This window comes from Gallus gallus, chromosome 2, assembly GCF_016699485.2.
Source record: "Gallus gallus isolate bGalGal1 chromosome 2, bGalGal1.mat.broiler.GRCg7b, whole genome shotgun sequence".
Lineage (NCBI taxonomy): Eukaryota > Metazoa > Chordata > Aves > Galliformes > Phasianidae > Gallus > Gallus gallus.
This window is the reverse complement of record NC_052533.1, coordinates 84,024,340-84,038,538: the sequence shown is the minus strand read 5'-3', so window position 1 is coordinate 84,038,538 and position 14,199 is coordinate 84,024,340. Positions and strand designations below refer to the sequence as shown.

At 38.4% G+C, this 14,199-nt stretch overlaps 1 protein-coding gene across 5 annotated transcripts in view; it reads left to right on the top strand.

The window, feature by feature from the left end:
- EPB41L4B (erythrocyte membrane protein band 4.1 like 4B) overlaps positions 1 to 14,199 on the top strand; it is a 169,153-nt gene that overhangs the window by 72,200 nt on the left and 82,754 nt on the right. For 4 of the 5 annotated variants that reach the window (XM_015282344.4, XM_046935227.1, XM_046935212.1 and 1 more), the window contains exons 7-15: positions 4,285 to 4,405; positions 5,013 to 5,100; positions 6,235 to 6,323; positions 6,657 to 6,726; positions 6,895 to 7,064; positions 7,161 to 7,270; positions 8,293 to 8,323; positions 8,994 to 9,027; positions 10,103 to 10,170. In XM_015282344.4, the coding sequence (XP_015137830.2) occupies positions 4,285 to 4,405; positions 5,013 to 5,100; positions 6,235 to 6,323; positions 6,657 to 6,726; positions 6,895 to 7,064; positions 7,161 to 7,270; positions 8,293 to 8,323; positions 8,994 to 9,027; positions 10,103 to 10,170 (781 nt within the window). Of the gene's footprint in view, positions 1 to 4,284; positions 4,406 to 5,012; positions 5,101 to 6,234; positions 6,324 to 6,656; positions 6,727 to 6,894; positions 7,065 to 7,160; positions 7,271 to 8,292; positions 8,324 to 8,993; positions 9,028 to 10,102; positions 10,171 to 12,547; positions 14,091 to 14,199 lie in introns of those variants that run through there. The other variant, XM_015282348.4, reaches the window with a different exon arrangement.

Genomic DNA, 14,199 nt, shown 5'->3' with positions numbered 1-14,199 from the left:
GCAGGGAGTTAGAAACCCAAATAGTTTCCTAGTGATGGAGAAAGTGTGGTGTGTGCACAGTGTTGTTCAGCCTGAAGAGAAGCTGGCCTGTCAGCATACACATTATGGTATGCTGGCCCATACCGGTGTAGACTTGAACATCAGCTTCCTATTGTCTGACCAGTACTTAAGAGAAGTCCTCTGCAGTATGTGGAACAGGAGATGGTTATAGCACAAGAGACGGAATAGCACACACTGAAGAAGAGGGAGTATTATGGAAGGGTAAGAACTAAAATTACTTCTGTAACAGAAGCAAGGGCTACAAGATTTTTTTCCTACAGTAGTGAAACACACTTTTACAAATACTCTCTCCATTTGTGGTTATTTGTTATGCAGATAGAGAGGAAACGTGTGTAATGAAGCTCAGAATTCATTTTTTTTCTAAAATAGCGTTGTGATCTGGATCATCCTAGACTTATAAGCAGCAAAACAAGTTGAAGTAAAAAATACTGTTCTTATTCTGCTAGTGGCTGGCAATGGCATATAGAGTTTTAAGGCAGAGCCTCTTAGTTTCAAACGACAATGAAGATAACTCACTGGTTCTAGACGGACTTGACAGTTAAAACAGGGAATTCATTTCCAGACAGCAACAGGTGTAAATCTTACGGCAGTGGGTTATGTCTTGGTTTCCATTTGCACCTGTCTGGGACAGCTCTGATTGTTAGTTGCGCAAAGAACTACTGCGGGCAAACTCCATGTGTATTTTTAAGATGGAGAAAATCTGGCAGCCCATGTTTGATTAATTGCTTCCATTTTGACAGATAAAAACAACGGTAAGCTCACCCCTGGTCTAAGCAAGGAGAACCAAGCAAAGAATAGATAGCTTGATGCCTCAACATTTTGGGTAGTAATTAACACCTGCGATTACTATGTAAATGTAATAAAGAGCCATTAATCATCCATTTGTGGAATGTAGGTATTTAAAATGTCTCCAATTAGGCATCAAAACTAATACTTCTTTACACTGTTTGTGGGAACATACCTAAATTTTGTTGATGTTTTTATACTTTTCTACTGCTTGTTTTCCACTATTTCAATATCATTGCAATACGTTTCTCCAAAAATATTTTAGCTATTGCAACAAATTTACTATATCTGCTGGCATATGCTATAATTAGCATTTCTGTTTCACATTTATTACCTTTTTATTGATATTGGAAGCTTTTAATTAAGCAGAATAGCTTAAAGAAATGTCAAGTGATTATTCTGTCCTCATAGGCTACTCTTACCATGAAAAATCTAATCTTCCCCTTAGTGTGGCTTTCTTTAAATTGAGGAAAAAGCTAAAAGGCTTTTTAGAAATAGGAGCTCTAAACTCTCTGAAAGAAAGGCTTTTTCTCTTTATGGGACAGCTTTAAACTTCATTATGTTTTCCTCATAGAGGAGATTGTTCTGTTATGTTAGTTCTTTCTTTGTCTCAAGCAAAAACAGCTTCATACATTGGTGTTTTGTATGAACCATCTTTTAAACATAAATTGCTTTGTTACCTGTCCTGTGAAGGAATTCTCTAGAAGACAATGTCAATTTGCAGTATGGCATAATTTGTAAAGCAGATTCATACTCACATGCTTCACTTAATGGTTATCCACATAGCAATTGTAATCAAAGAAACTTGAATCAGCATTGGTAGAATAAGTTTCTAACTATCTCATTAGTCATGAATGCTTTTTGTATTTAACCACATCTACTTTGGAAAGTACTAAATAAACTCCAAGGAAAACATTTTCTCAGACCCTCCTAGAAAACAAACAAACAAACAGAGGAGGGGACGTGCTAAAGCATGATACTGTCACAAAGCACCTCTCTCTGCTCTGCCTGTTTTGAAAAATAATTGTGCTGCTGCGCCAGGCATTCAAGGAAATTAATTCCTACAGGAAAGTCACTGAGAGCATCCTCATACTGACCCTGTACTTCCCCCTTCTTCTTTTGCCCATCCCCTCTGCAGGGAGCCAATGCAACTCTTTGAATCTTAGAAAAGCCCAAGTTGGAAGGGGTCTCTGAGATCAACTGGTCCATCTCTTGAGGTCATCATGGTACAAGCAGGGCTGGACAAGAGTGTCTAGTACTCTGTGGAGCTGAACCTTAAAAATTTCAGGTGCTGGAGAATCCACCTCATCCCTGGGGAGGCTATTCCAAAGATTGATTGTTCTAAGAATAAAAAAATGTCACTCTTAAATACCATTGGAATTTCCCGTGGTCTCCAACTTGTACCTGTTTCCCCTTACCTTTTCCATTTGGCTTCTTATAAAAAGGAAGTCTGTCCTCTTTCTAACCACTCTTTAAATACTGGAACATGGTGTTAAGGTCTCTACTGAGCCACCTTTTCTCCAGATTGAGCAAACCCAGTTCCCCCAGCCTTTGCTCATATGGCAGGCTTTCCAGTTCTTTGATCATCTTAGTTGTCGTTCTTTGGCTCTTCTCCAGCCTGTCCATATCTTTTTTGTACAGTGGGGACAAAAATGGAGCACGGTGTTCTAGGTGTGGCCTGATAAATGCTGAGCAGAGCTCAGTAATCACTCCCTTATCTCTGCTGGTCATGCCTTTGCTGATGCAACCCAGGATCTTGTTGACTTTCTTTACCATATCAGCATACTGTTCACTCATTGAATTTATCATCCACCAGGACCTCCAAAGACAGACAGGCTTTTTCTAGCTAGTTGTTGTTGTTTTCTTCCCTGAAGTCCTTCTTACTGATGTGTTTCTTGTAGTTCCTCTCTTGGGTTCTGGAGGCTGGACTGCCAGTAATTCTTTGCAACAACTGTTAAGTAGGCTCCCAACTTAGATAAAACAGCAGCAGAGCAGAAGTATCTCTGCCAAAGATGTACATCTAAGAATACTGTAGCTAATCATAAAATAATACTGTTGAAGACAAATAATAGTAATAATAATAATTGTGCAAGGCAGTAGTTAACAGATTGCATTTTGAAAATAACTTATTACATTTTAATATAACCTGCTCAGCATTTTTGAAGACTGAGAGTGAATTAATGATTTATGAATCTTGGTTATGAATTTTTTGCATCAGTTAGGTGTAAAACTGCCCTGAAGCAATAAAACTGTTTCCTTCAAAGGCTTTCATTTTCCTCCATCTTCTTTCTTGTAGTAGTAACAGTAAAGAGATGCTGACTTCCAAAGCACTCGTTTGTAATCACAACACGTATCAGGTGACATGGTATTTACAGGCTGAGGGAGCTGGGCTTGTTCAGCCTGGAGAATAGAAGACTGCAGGGTGACCTCATTGCAGCCTCACAGTACTTAAAGGAAGACTATAAACAGGAGGGGAGTCAATTCTTTGAAAGGGTGGATAATAGCAGGACCAGGGGAAATGGTATTCAGTTGAGGGAGGGAAGATTTAGGTTGGATGTCAGGGGAAGTTCTTTACTATGAGAGTGGTGAGGTGCTGGAACAGGCTGTCCAGAAAGGCTGTGGATGCCCCATCCCTGGAGGTGTTCAAGGTCAGGTTGGATGGGGCCCTGGACAGCCTGGTCTAGTATTAAACATGGAAATTGGTGGCCCTGCTTGTGGCAGAGGGGTTGGATCTTCATGATGCTTGAGGTGCCTTCCAACCTGGGCCATTTTGTGATTCCATGCTGAAAAACGCATTTGCCATTGGTGTTTGTGTCTCGGAGCTGAAGCAGTGACATTACGGCCTCTTTATGTACCTTACAGGGTCTAGGAGCAGAACTTACCTCAACACTTGTATCTCCTGCTGAGCTCAGTAGAGTTTACAAGTGTTCAGCTCCTAGAAAAAATTGTAGCAGTTCCTAAATAAGTCAACAGGAAGTGATACTTCAGTTACATTGATGCTTCACCATTTCTTTCCTTAAAAATAGCTTAATCTGAATATTACACCATCATGATGATTTAAAGCAAACATAAAAACTTTATCACTGATTTCTTAAGACTAGATATTGTCTCACTGTTTGGACTACTACAGTAATCTAACAAAGCAAGCTATAGAATGTTTTGGAATGAAAAGTATGACCTCATTACAGTGAGAAAAGACTTCAAAATAACCTTCTCTGAAATAGTAGTGTACTGATATTTTGATTTTAAGAGAAACTTAATTTCTTTGAAGTACCTCAAAATCCAGAGAAGTGGCTGCAACTCTTAAATGTTAGAATGCATTTTGATTTTGAGATGTTTTTTTGTTTGTTTGTTTTTATTTTACAACATCAGCAGAAGTATATTCTTGTACAACATACCGTGATCTTTGTTTTTAACTTTCCAACTGATTAATTACAGCTGAACTGGGAGAGTGTGAACACCCAGAGCACACACCAGAACTTGTGTCTGAATTCCGGTTTGCACCAAACCAGACTGAAGCAATGGAATTTGACATCTTCCAGAAATGGAAAGAGTGCAGGTAGGATACCTGCTTGGGAATGGCTTCTAGCAATAGGTTGTTTTCTTTTCTTCCAAAGTCAACTATGTTAGTAAGTACCCCATTAGCAAACATAAAGTAGCAACTGTGCTTCAGTATTGAAACTGTACACTAGACAGAAACCTCCTCCCCATCCTCAGAAAGAAATAGATTTAGCTTAGAGAAGGCTGGTGGAGTTAGGTTTTTTTTTTGTTTGTCTTTTCATCATTCTGTAACAGTTTATGCAGTCTGATTCTTTTTTTATTATTAATTTGGTACTGTCAGAAATAATTCTCTTTCATGCACACGCTCTCAAAGTTTTGTGTTCAGGGTAGTAGCAAAAGCTTTTTCTTTCTTTTAATAAATACGGTACATCTTGGTAATCCCTAGCTGAATTCTTATGCTTATTGGCAATTGTAAATCTTTTAAGTTTTTATCACTGATTTATTTTCATTTAGAGGGAACATGGTAAAAGCATTAGCTAACCTTGAAATTCCTTTACTGTCATTAAAATTGAGTGTTCAAAGACAAGGAGGTAGGGAAAAGAAATTAATTTCTAAAGCAGGCATTAATTTTGTTCTGTAATCTAAAATAATTTTTATGCTCTTAGGGGAAAGAGCCCAGCACAGGCTGAACTGTGCTACTTGAACAAAGCCAAATGGCTAGAAATGTACGGTGTAGATATGCATGTAGTTAAGGTAAGGTACATGTTGTACTTTGTTTTATTAAGATGGGGTCAGAAAATTAAAGGGAGATGCTGTTTCATGCAAAACATAATAAACTCTGGGAATGTAACTTAATATACTGCTAATTAACACCAAGTTTTGATTACCAGTTTGGTTACTGAGGAGAAAAAAAGACAATAAAATAAACATTGACAGAAATACGATCACCTTCCCTCCGTATTCCCTAGGCTACCATATCCTTCAGTCTAGCAAATCTCTTCGCCTCTTCCTAGTGTCGATTCTCCTTGTTTTCCCTGCAGGTTATACTTAATCCCTCCCAAAGCAGGTCACAAGGTTGGGGTCATCTGCATAACAGTTTCTTCATGCTGCTTCCTGATTCTTTCTCATTCTCCACTGCTGATGTGTGCTTGTTACTGCTCATTTTCTGCTGTGTGGTTTGCCCACAGGCTTACCATTCCCTCAAGGCCATCCCTTGGCCGGGGGGGGGGGGGGTTGGACTGGATGATCTCCAGGCATCCCTTCCAACCTCTACTCTTCTGTGATTGCGTCTGACTCTCTTCTGGGATGGGCTCTCTGTGAGCTGCAGTCAATCAGGGATGTCTCTCATCCAGTGTGGAGTATCCATAGGCCACGGTGCCTTAAGGTTGTCTCTGCCCTTGTGTGGTCCCAGTCCCTCGCATTTGTCCCTGTCATGGTGTGAGATGTCCAGAGGCGATGATCTGTCAGAAGTTCTTCCTCCTATGTGATCAGGCTCTTCCAAGGAGTGCATCTCGAGCCAAGTCCCTTTACACATGACTTATCCAAAGTCCATGATTTTTTTTTGTGTGTCTACTTCTCCTGGCAGCTATTGCTTGCTCTTAAATGACTGTGAGTGTTTAAGAGCTCCTTAGGTATCATGTTTGAGCTCCTCAGGTATCAAAGCTGCCTGAGACAGCATATGGCCTCCTCCCACAAAGCGTGCTCTGCAGCCCGCAGCTGCCAGAACCCTTTGATTTACACCCACTACAGATGCATGTTCTTCTCCTCTGTAATGATAAAAAATGCAAACCTTATTGTATAGATTAAAACCAATGGCTTTTGATACAGTGTGTATAAGATGTATGCTACTAATTGCATATTGATTATTGATTCTGTGCTTACTTGTAGGGAAGAGATGGTTGTGAATATGCTCTTGGACTAACACCAACAGGCATATTGATCTTTGAAGGAGCAAATAAAATAGGCTTATTCTTTTGGTAATCTGCCTTTCTTATATATATATATATATATATGTAGATAGATTTTTTTTTTCTTTAAATGCTGAAATCTTTCTGCTTTACTGTGTTTTGTAATGCAGATTGAATCTACCGGTTTATAATAGATCCAAAGGTAAATTGGGTTGGTTGGAAGTACCACTGGCAAATGTGAAATATTTATTGAAATATTGCTACATTTCCAGGGAATCACAATAAAAGTATAATTTCTGAGGTGTTCTGGGATTGCAAATCCCTCATATATTTTTGGGAATTGTCCTAAAGTACAAAATGCAGTTTTTCCATTAATTTTCTGTTTGCTTCCTCTGTGTTTAGGCCTAAAATCACAAAAATGGACTTTAAAAAGAGCAAGCTAACACTAGTGGTTGTAGAAGATGATGAACAGGTAACTTTCTGCCCTTTCTTTGGCCTGATCCAACAACGTGCAGAGTGTGTTTCAACTGATGAGAACACGAGAAGCTCAGCACAGTGTTGGATCGGGCTGTATTTTTTGCCACAGACAGTAACTAATACCATGCATGCCAACTTCCAAAGCTTTTGTTTCTGCATTTAGGGCAGAGAGCAAGAGCACACGTTTGTTTTCCGGTTAGACAGTGCCAAAACGTGCAAACATTTGTGGAAATGTGCAGTGGAGCATCATGCTTTCTTCAGACTGCGAGCCCCAGCAAACAGTAAATCTAGTAGATCTGACTTCATAAGGCTGGGATCACGCTTCAGATTCAGGTATTTAGTGAAGTAACAGCAAGATATTAGTTTTACAGAGGAGGAGGTACAGCATTCAGCAAAAGACAGCAGTTAACTTTATTTTTCTATTTTAAGTGGACGGACAGAGTATCAAGCAACACATGGGACAAGATTACGCAGAACTAGTACATTTGAAAGAAGGCCCAGCAAGCGATATCCTTCTCGAAGGCATTCGACATTTAAAGGCAAGTGTACCTGTGGTCACTGAACTGCTCGTGCAGTAGTTGCTGTGTGGAACAGAATGAGCTGATATTCCCTTAGGATGTCTTTGGATTCCTATGCATTCCTGAAATATGAACCTCAGTTCTGTTAAAAGTCTTTGTGGTATTATGGGGGCACTTTTATTTCTAACTTCTCATGTACAAAGGGGTGAAAAGGACAGCAGGTAGGCATGCTCTCTAGAGTGACCCTCCAATGGACCCATTCCAAGAGCTCTGTGTCTGTCTTGTACTGGGGGCCGCAGGCCTGGACGCAGTACTGCAGATGGGGCCTCACAAGAGCTGAGTAGAGGGGGACAATCACCTCCCTCTCCCTGCTGGCCACCCCTTTTTTAATACAGCCCAGAACACAGTTGGCCTTCTGGGCTGCAGGCGCATGCTGCTGGTTCATGTCCAGCTTCTCATCCACCAGGACCCTCTACGTCCTTCTCCGCAGAGAATTTCCCCATGTTCCTAGCTGGTAGCTTTTTTTTCATTGTAGTAATACTCAGGTTGTTACCAATTTCAAGAATACTCTGGATTCTGTGAGATGCAAAATCACTATGGAAAGTAACTTTTTATTTCCAAAGGACTCAGTGTTACTGACATTGTAGCTATAGTAAATTGAGAGAAGTCCCCTTCTGGCTATTGGGGAACAATACTCTTCTGCAGTCATCTTTGTTGGATCTTGACTCTTGCAGAAACAAAGGGAAATTTGCGTCTTCGTCATACTTTATGAACTAATGAAATTGCTAGAAGGTGCAGAACTGTGCTTGGATTCTGACACGTTTGTGCAAATGTCTGTATTCACTTAAGCTGTGGTGTATTGGTAATGGTTGGATGTAATGTAAATGTATGTATTGCATGTAATGTAAATGTAATGGTTGGACTGGATGATCCTGTGGATCTTTTCCAACCTTAGAGATTCTATGATTCTGTGTAACATCGCAGTGGTGATAACTGTAAAATGTCTTATGGTGGGTTTTTTTTTTGTTTTTTTTTTTTTTAAGCAAACAATCCTGTGAAAGCAGCACAACTGTGGTAAGTGATTCTCAAGTTCTCTCTACCTACAAGTAGCTGTTGTATGGCAAAAGGGATTCTGAAGAACATTTCTGCGCCAGGATTTGTTGACACTCGTTCTCTGGTGTAGGACAAATTGCTTGGGAATCTGTCCCAGTTTCTTCTTGGGGACAGACTGTGAGACTTCAAGTGCTTTCATTTTTAAGGTGTTTTTATTTGAGATCAGTTTAAAGTAAAGCACATTTCCTTCCTGCTCATTGCTGTTATTCTAGTTCACCTAGCATTATTTGTTCCTGTTGCTGTGGTTTATATCTTGAATAAACTACTGATGTCCTAGTTTTAATTCACTATAATACTTCCTTGAAGAGTAGAGCCCAGAGCTATAGGAAATTGTGACGTGGATATTTTTATAAAAAGTTGTAACTTGTTAGTGCAAGTGAACTGTTTTGGCTGTGCAACTGAGTGAAACACAAATAAGAATAATGGTTCCTCAGTTGCTCAGAATCCTTGCTCTAGTGACTGACTGATCTTAAGTAGACTTAGAAGCATTCCAACAGGAACAGACCTTCCATTGGATACTTATAGATTCAGAACTATAATGTTTTAAGTACTAATGAAAATGAAATGTTCTGTATACCTTTGGGTTTTGTCGGTATTTATTATATAAAAGCTATTTTTCTTTCCCCCTCAGTGCTAAAAATACTCCTGAAGTCCACAACTACCAGGTAAGCATAAATATTGTTGAGCAAAGTATTTACTTCTAAAATGCTCTTACTTAGTGGCCAATAGTTTTTCTGGTCTATAATTATGACAATTGCTTTGCTCCCTTTCCTACCGCTGGAATGGATTCATAAATTTGCAGCATTAGATTGGGAATTCCACACAAAGTGAAGGGACTTCTCTATCTTGTTTCCCTTGTCTTCTTGGATGCTCTGCATGCTGATTACACTCAATTTGCCATCCTCTTTTGCTTCCCTTTCTGTGAGATCATAGGTTAAAGACTATGGGACTGTGCATATGATGCATTCTTGGAGACTGCTTTGTAAGCAACGCTTTTGTGTAGAAAAGCATCTGACACAGGAGGAGCTCTCCCAAGTTCAAAATTGCGATTATCTCCTCCATAACAACACTTAATGAGCTCATTGCTGGTCAGATGTTTGTGGTGGTGTTTTTCTGTGTGTGTTTTATTGTTGTTGATTGTTCATATGTGTTTGTGTTGTTTTTTTTTTTAAACGCCCTCCTTTATAAGCTTTGATGGAAAAACCTTACCCAGTTTTCATCTGTGATAGTAATCTGTGCTACTGACAAAGCAAGCCATGCTTTCATTCAAGCTGAGTGCATGCATGAGAATGGAATGCTTGTTTTTATTAAAAGCCTCACCAGTGATTTTATTTCATTGTTTCTCTTCAAGACTTCATGGGTGTGAGAGAGAAATGCTGTCACCAATGATAGGTGACCTTCTGAAGGCATCTACTGTAATAACCTTTCTCACTCTCCACCTTTGATTAAAGCTGAGCATTCTGATGTGTTTTCTATGTGAAGCACTGGATGTGCCAGGTTGTCACTCAAACAGAAAAGCAATTTTCTTTGCATTTGTCCATGCGTATGTCCTAATGGGCAAGCTTACCATTAAGAGGTCTTGTATGTGTGCTAAATGGCATGGAAGAAGGTCTGAAACAGTGGATTTTTTAGGGCTCACAGGTAGCATGTTCCTCATGGCTCGAGAAAAAGTAGGAAAATGAAATTACCAAGGAGTTTTTATATGATTTTATTAACCAGGTTTAATGTTTTCACTTGCAGCCACAGTATCATCCTAATATACATCCTGCTCAGCCACACTGGCATCCACATACGCCTGTGAATGTAAGGTAAGCAGCCTTCATAGAAAAGATTACTTCTTTCCTAATCTGTCAGTATGAAGCTTTGGTGGACATGTCAGGTGATTTTTTGCATGTGAAAAGCAAATAGGAATTAGAAATACAAATGAGTGAAGAGCTTCTTGCATTACAGAACTTTTTTTTTTCATTTTTTTTCTGAATTATACATGGAAAAATAATGTGTACATGGAATAATATCAGACTCTTTACTGATATTAGTGCAATTATTTTAGAACTTTGAATTTTTTAGAACTATATCACAAAAATATGCCTGTTGTGCTACCTTGTAGCAAACTACTAATGGGAAAAAATGAAGTGAAAATAAATTTTGGAAGAAATTCAATCTAGGCTTGAACCATCTTGGTGGAATGCACAGGTGGAGGCACACAGCTGACGGTAGATATGTGTCTGTGCATGTATATGTGTTAAAAGTCAGCTGCTATTTTGTCCTAATAAAGAGTAACCTTTCTAGGTTGTTCAGGATTTTTTGCAAATACTTACCATCTTGTATGAAAAATACCAACACCCTCATTTTTACTCCTGTTGATTTTACCTTTTAATTTCTGTGTGCTTACATCAGATAGCTAGACTTTGTGCTTGGTGTGGGTGGGCGCTGGTAATAAAGATGAGCTTAAAATGGATGAAAAGACAATTTAGCTTGAGTTTGAATCTGAGAATGCAGGAAAAAGGCAAGTATTTATTAGGCAGATTAGCAGGCATGCTCATTGTCATCTCAGAATTCCTGGTGTAAAGTGGTAAAGCAGACATTAAAATTATGCCAGAAACAGAAGACTGTTTAAATTGAATAATTCACTTTGCCTGTACTTTGTGTTTAAGATCCTTCCTGGCTTTAGGGTTTTCACGTCCAGACTTTTGTTTGTGATTTTAAATATCCAATATCCAATTTTACGTTGCCAAAAGAGAAAGTATTGATAGAAGGTAATAATTTTATAAGTCATTTGAGATTTTGCTGATTTATTTATTTATTTATTTTCATCCTAAAGATTTCATTGCTTATGATGCATTTTAAAGCCAAATAGTTAACCCTGGAGCAGAGCAATATTGAAATAAGCGCAGTAATGTACTATAAAGCATGTAGACAGTCTCCTCCCCGCCCCCCCTTCACACCCTCTGCTGCCTGGGCAAAGATTAAGGCCAGTGAAATATAAACAATGACATTTTTATATCTAGGCTTGTAATTCTAAAAGGATGCTTAAATGCTCTCCTGTAAACTCATTAGAAAAGGTGCTTAGAATTTTTGTTTCAATCTGGTACAAATGTTTAAATGTGTGGTTAATGTGGAAGCTTCAAGTTATTTTAATTGGGAGTCAGAGCAGTGGAGCTGGACATTTAACATCTCGGCTGGCCTTATTTGAGAACGTTTAATTCATTTGACTGTGAATCTGAGATCAAAACACAGGTGCATGAGATTTTTTCGGTTGGCCATGCAAGTCTAGAATGGGCTATAGGTTGAAGTGAAACTAAACATGCAATACTGCTTTTATATATTTCTTCATAGTTATTTATTGTCTAAAAAATTGTAGAAATATTTCTACAAAATATTTGTTAAATAATATGTGGAATTGTCTCTGTTTTCATAGTAAAGTCCTTTAAATGAAATTAGCTTGCATTTAACAAAGTGTTCCATCCTGTGAGAAAATTCATTCCAATTAACAGTTGTGATTTTAGAATATCTTGTTCTGTTTTTCTAAATGATTCAGGAGAGACTGTAGAATTGGTTGAGGTTAATATCTCTAAGTACCAGTAAGCAAAGAACAAACAAGGAAAAAATATTCTTCTCCAACTTCTGCAAGTTCCAGCACATAGTCCTACATAAATACCTGTACTACCTATAAGGCTCTAGGTATTCATCTTAACAGAATGGGCTGTATTGTACTGGCTGCTTGGTATAACTAACTGCACCAGTGGTGAGTGAGTGGCAATATTTATGAAAGAGCAATTTTCATTCTTAATAGCATTGTCTGTCTTAATTTTTTTTAGTCCTTAGGGATATTTTTTTTCATGAGTTCAGCTTTTTGCATGATTTATTTTACTTGTTTGTTGTACTCATGTATGCTTTCCTATGGCCCCACCATCTCTCTGGGATTCAGGAGCATTGGTGCACAACACTTGAAAACAGAGATTTTAAATGGCTTAGCTCTAATTCAAGGCCCTTTGAAGTGAATTAAAGATTCCCAATTGCATCAATAGATTCTTATGAAACTTGTCACCGTTTTCTTCCCTTTGTGGTAGCTGTCCATCACAATGTATGCATGCTTAGCATTTGCTGGATGAACTCATGTTGCTGTGTAGCACTCATAAGTTTACTTCCATCTCTCACTAACCAATACCTGTGCAAATGGTACAGGCCATCCTATCATGATGACAGGCCATATTGGAAGCCCCCCACAAGTGGAGAGGACAGCAGTTTACGATATATTCAAGAACAGAACCAGAAGAATTTAGGAGAAGTCCAAAGTATGGTGTACCAAGATAAACTCATGACGACTCTCTGAAAAAGTCATCTTCATTTCACCTGCCATCTTAGATGATCATTGCATTCCATGGTCCTTGTCTGTCTGCAGTATGTTCAAAGTGTATTGTGCGTAAAGTGTGTGTCTTTTTACGTACATCTTTTCATGTACATCCATCCTTGTTTAGTGTTCATGGACATTCTTGGGAAAAGTATTTTCCATGTCATTGTAAAAAAAAAAAAAAAAAAAATCTTGAAAAAGCCTTTATGAAAGCTGGTGAGAATTTTCAGTGTCCCAGGAACGGGAATATTTCTGGGGATTTATGTTCTACGTTACTTTTTGAATCTGTGATCCTCTGCCTGCTGTTGAAGGTCAGCCATTCCAGCCTTAATGATTTTTATTAACTTGTTTCTTTTGACTCAAATTAATAGATGAAGTTGGAGAAATTTTGTCTTTTAGTTGATGTGCAAATATCAGGAGACTGGAGGGAGAAAAAAAGAGAAATCAGATTTCACGCTGGCAATTAAAATGACTTAAGGCACGCCACCAAAGGGAGCCTGCTGAGGTAGTCGTAGGTTTGGGTGTCTTTTGCTTTTAATTTTTGTATTCTACAGCAGAATTAGAGGTGCTTGCCTAACTTTGGAAACAAAGAACACTGGGAAAGAACACTGTAATAAAGTTTATAGGGTATGAGTTTCACTTTTTGACTAAGTGATTATATAAATAGCATCCCCCAAAACCATACCTGCTGCTATACATGCAAGAATGTTAAAAATGAATCCTTGCTAAAAGGGTGCTGCTGTCTTGTTATTTTAAATGTGACTACAAAAGTGAACGACACAGTTGCATAAAGCTACCTACTGATAACTCTTCACTGCATGGATTCAAGACCACAGCTTATCACACAGAATCACGGAATCGTAGGGGTTGGAAGGGACCTCTGGAGGCCATCTAGTCCCGCCCTCCGCTAAAGCCGACTCCCTGCAGTAGATTGCACAGGACAAGAGGAGGACGATCCAGTAAAATAGCTCTATTTTTTTAAGGTAGACATTTGAAAAGTTGAATATATATTTTACAAACCTAGTTCTTTAAATAGACTGGCTGGCATTTTGATCACTTGCCGATTTATTTTTTTTTTTAACTGGGAATCATAGTGCCATCTTCACTCACGTGTTTTATTCGGCCTTACATCTGTGGTCTCTCTGAAGTTGTCAGAATGAATAAATCTTTATTTGGGGTATTTGAAAGTGAAGTAATTTTTAAACTTGATTTTGATTAAATAGACATTTATAAACAGCTATAACCATGAATTTTTTTCAGAGCAAATTTGATAGTGTATATCTTTTTGTAAAGTATATTTGTTTACAAATACTGTCTTTTAATATTTGTTTTGATCTTTCCTGTGTGTGCTAAGTACAAATAAAATTCTCAATCTTTTTCTTTTGGTTATGATGCGTTATTTATTTTTGAAAGCTTTATGGGGAGGGTTTGTAGATGTGATACACCACTGATTTGTACCTGTGTTGCCCTGGGATCACTAATGCTG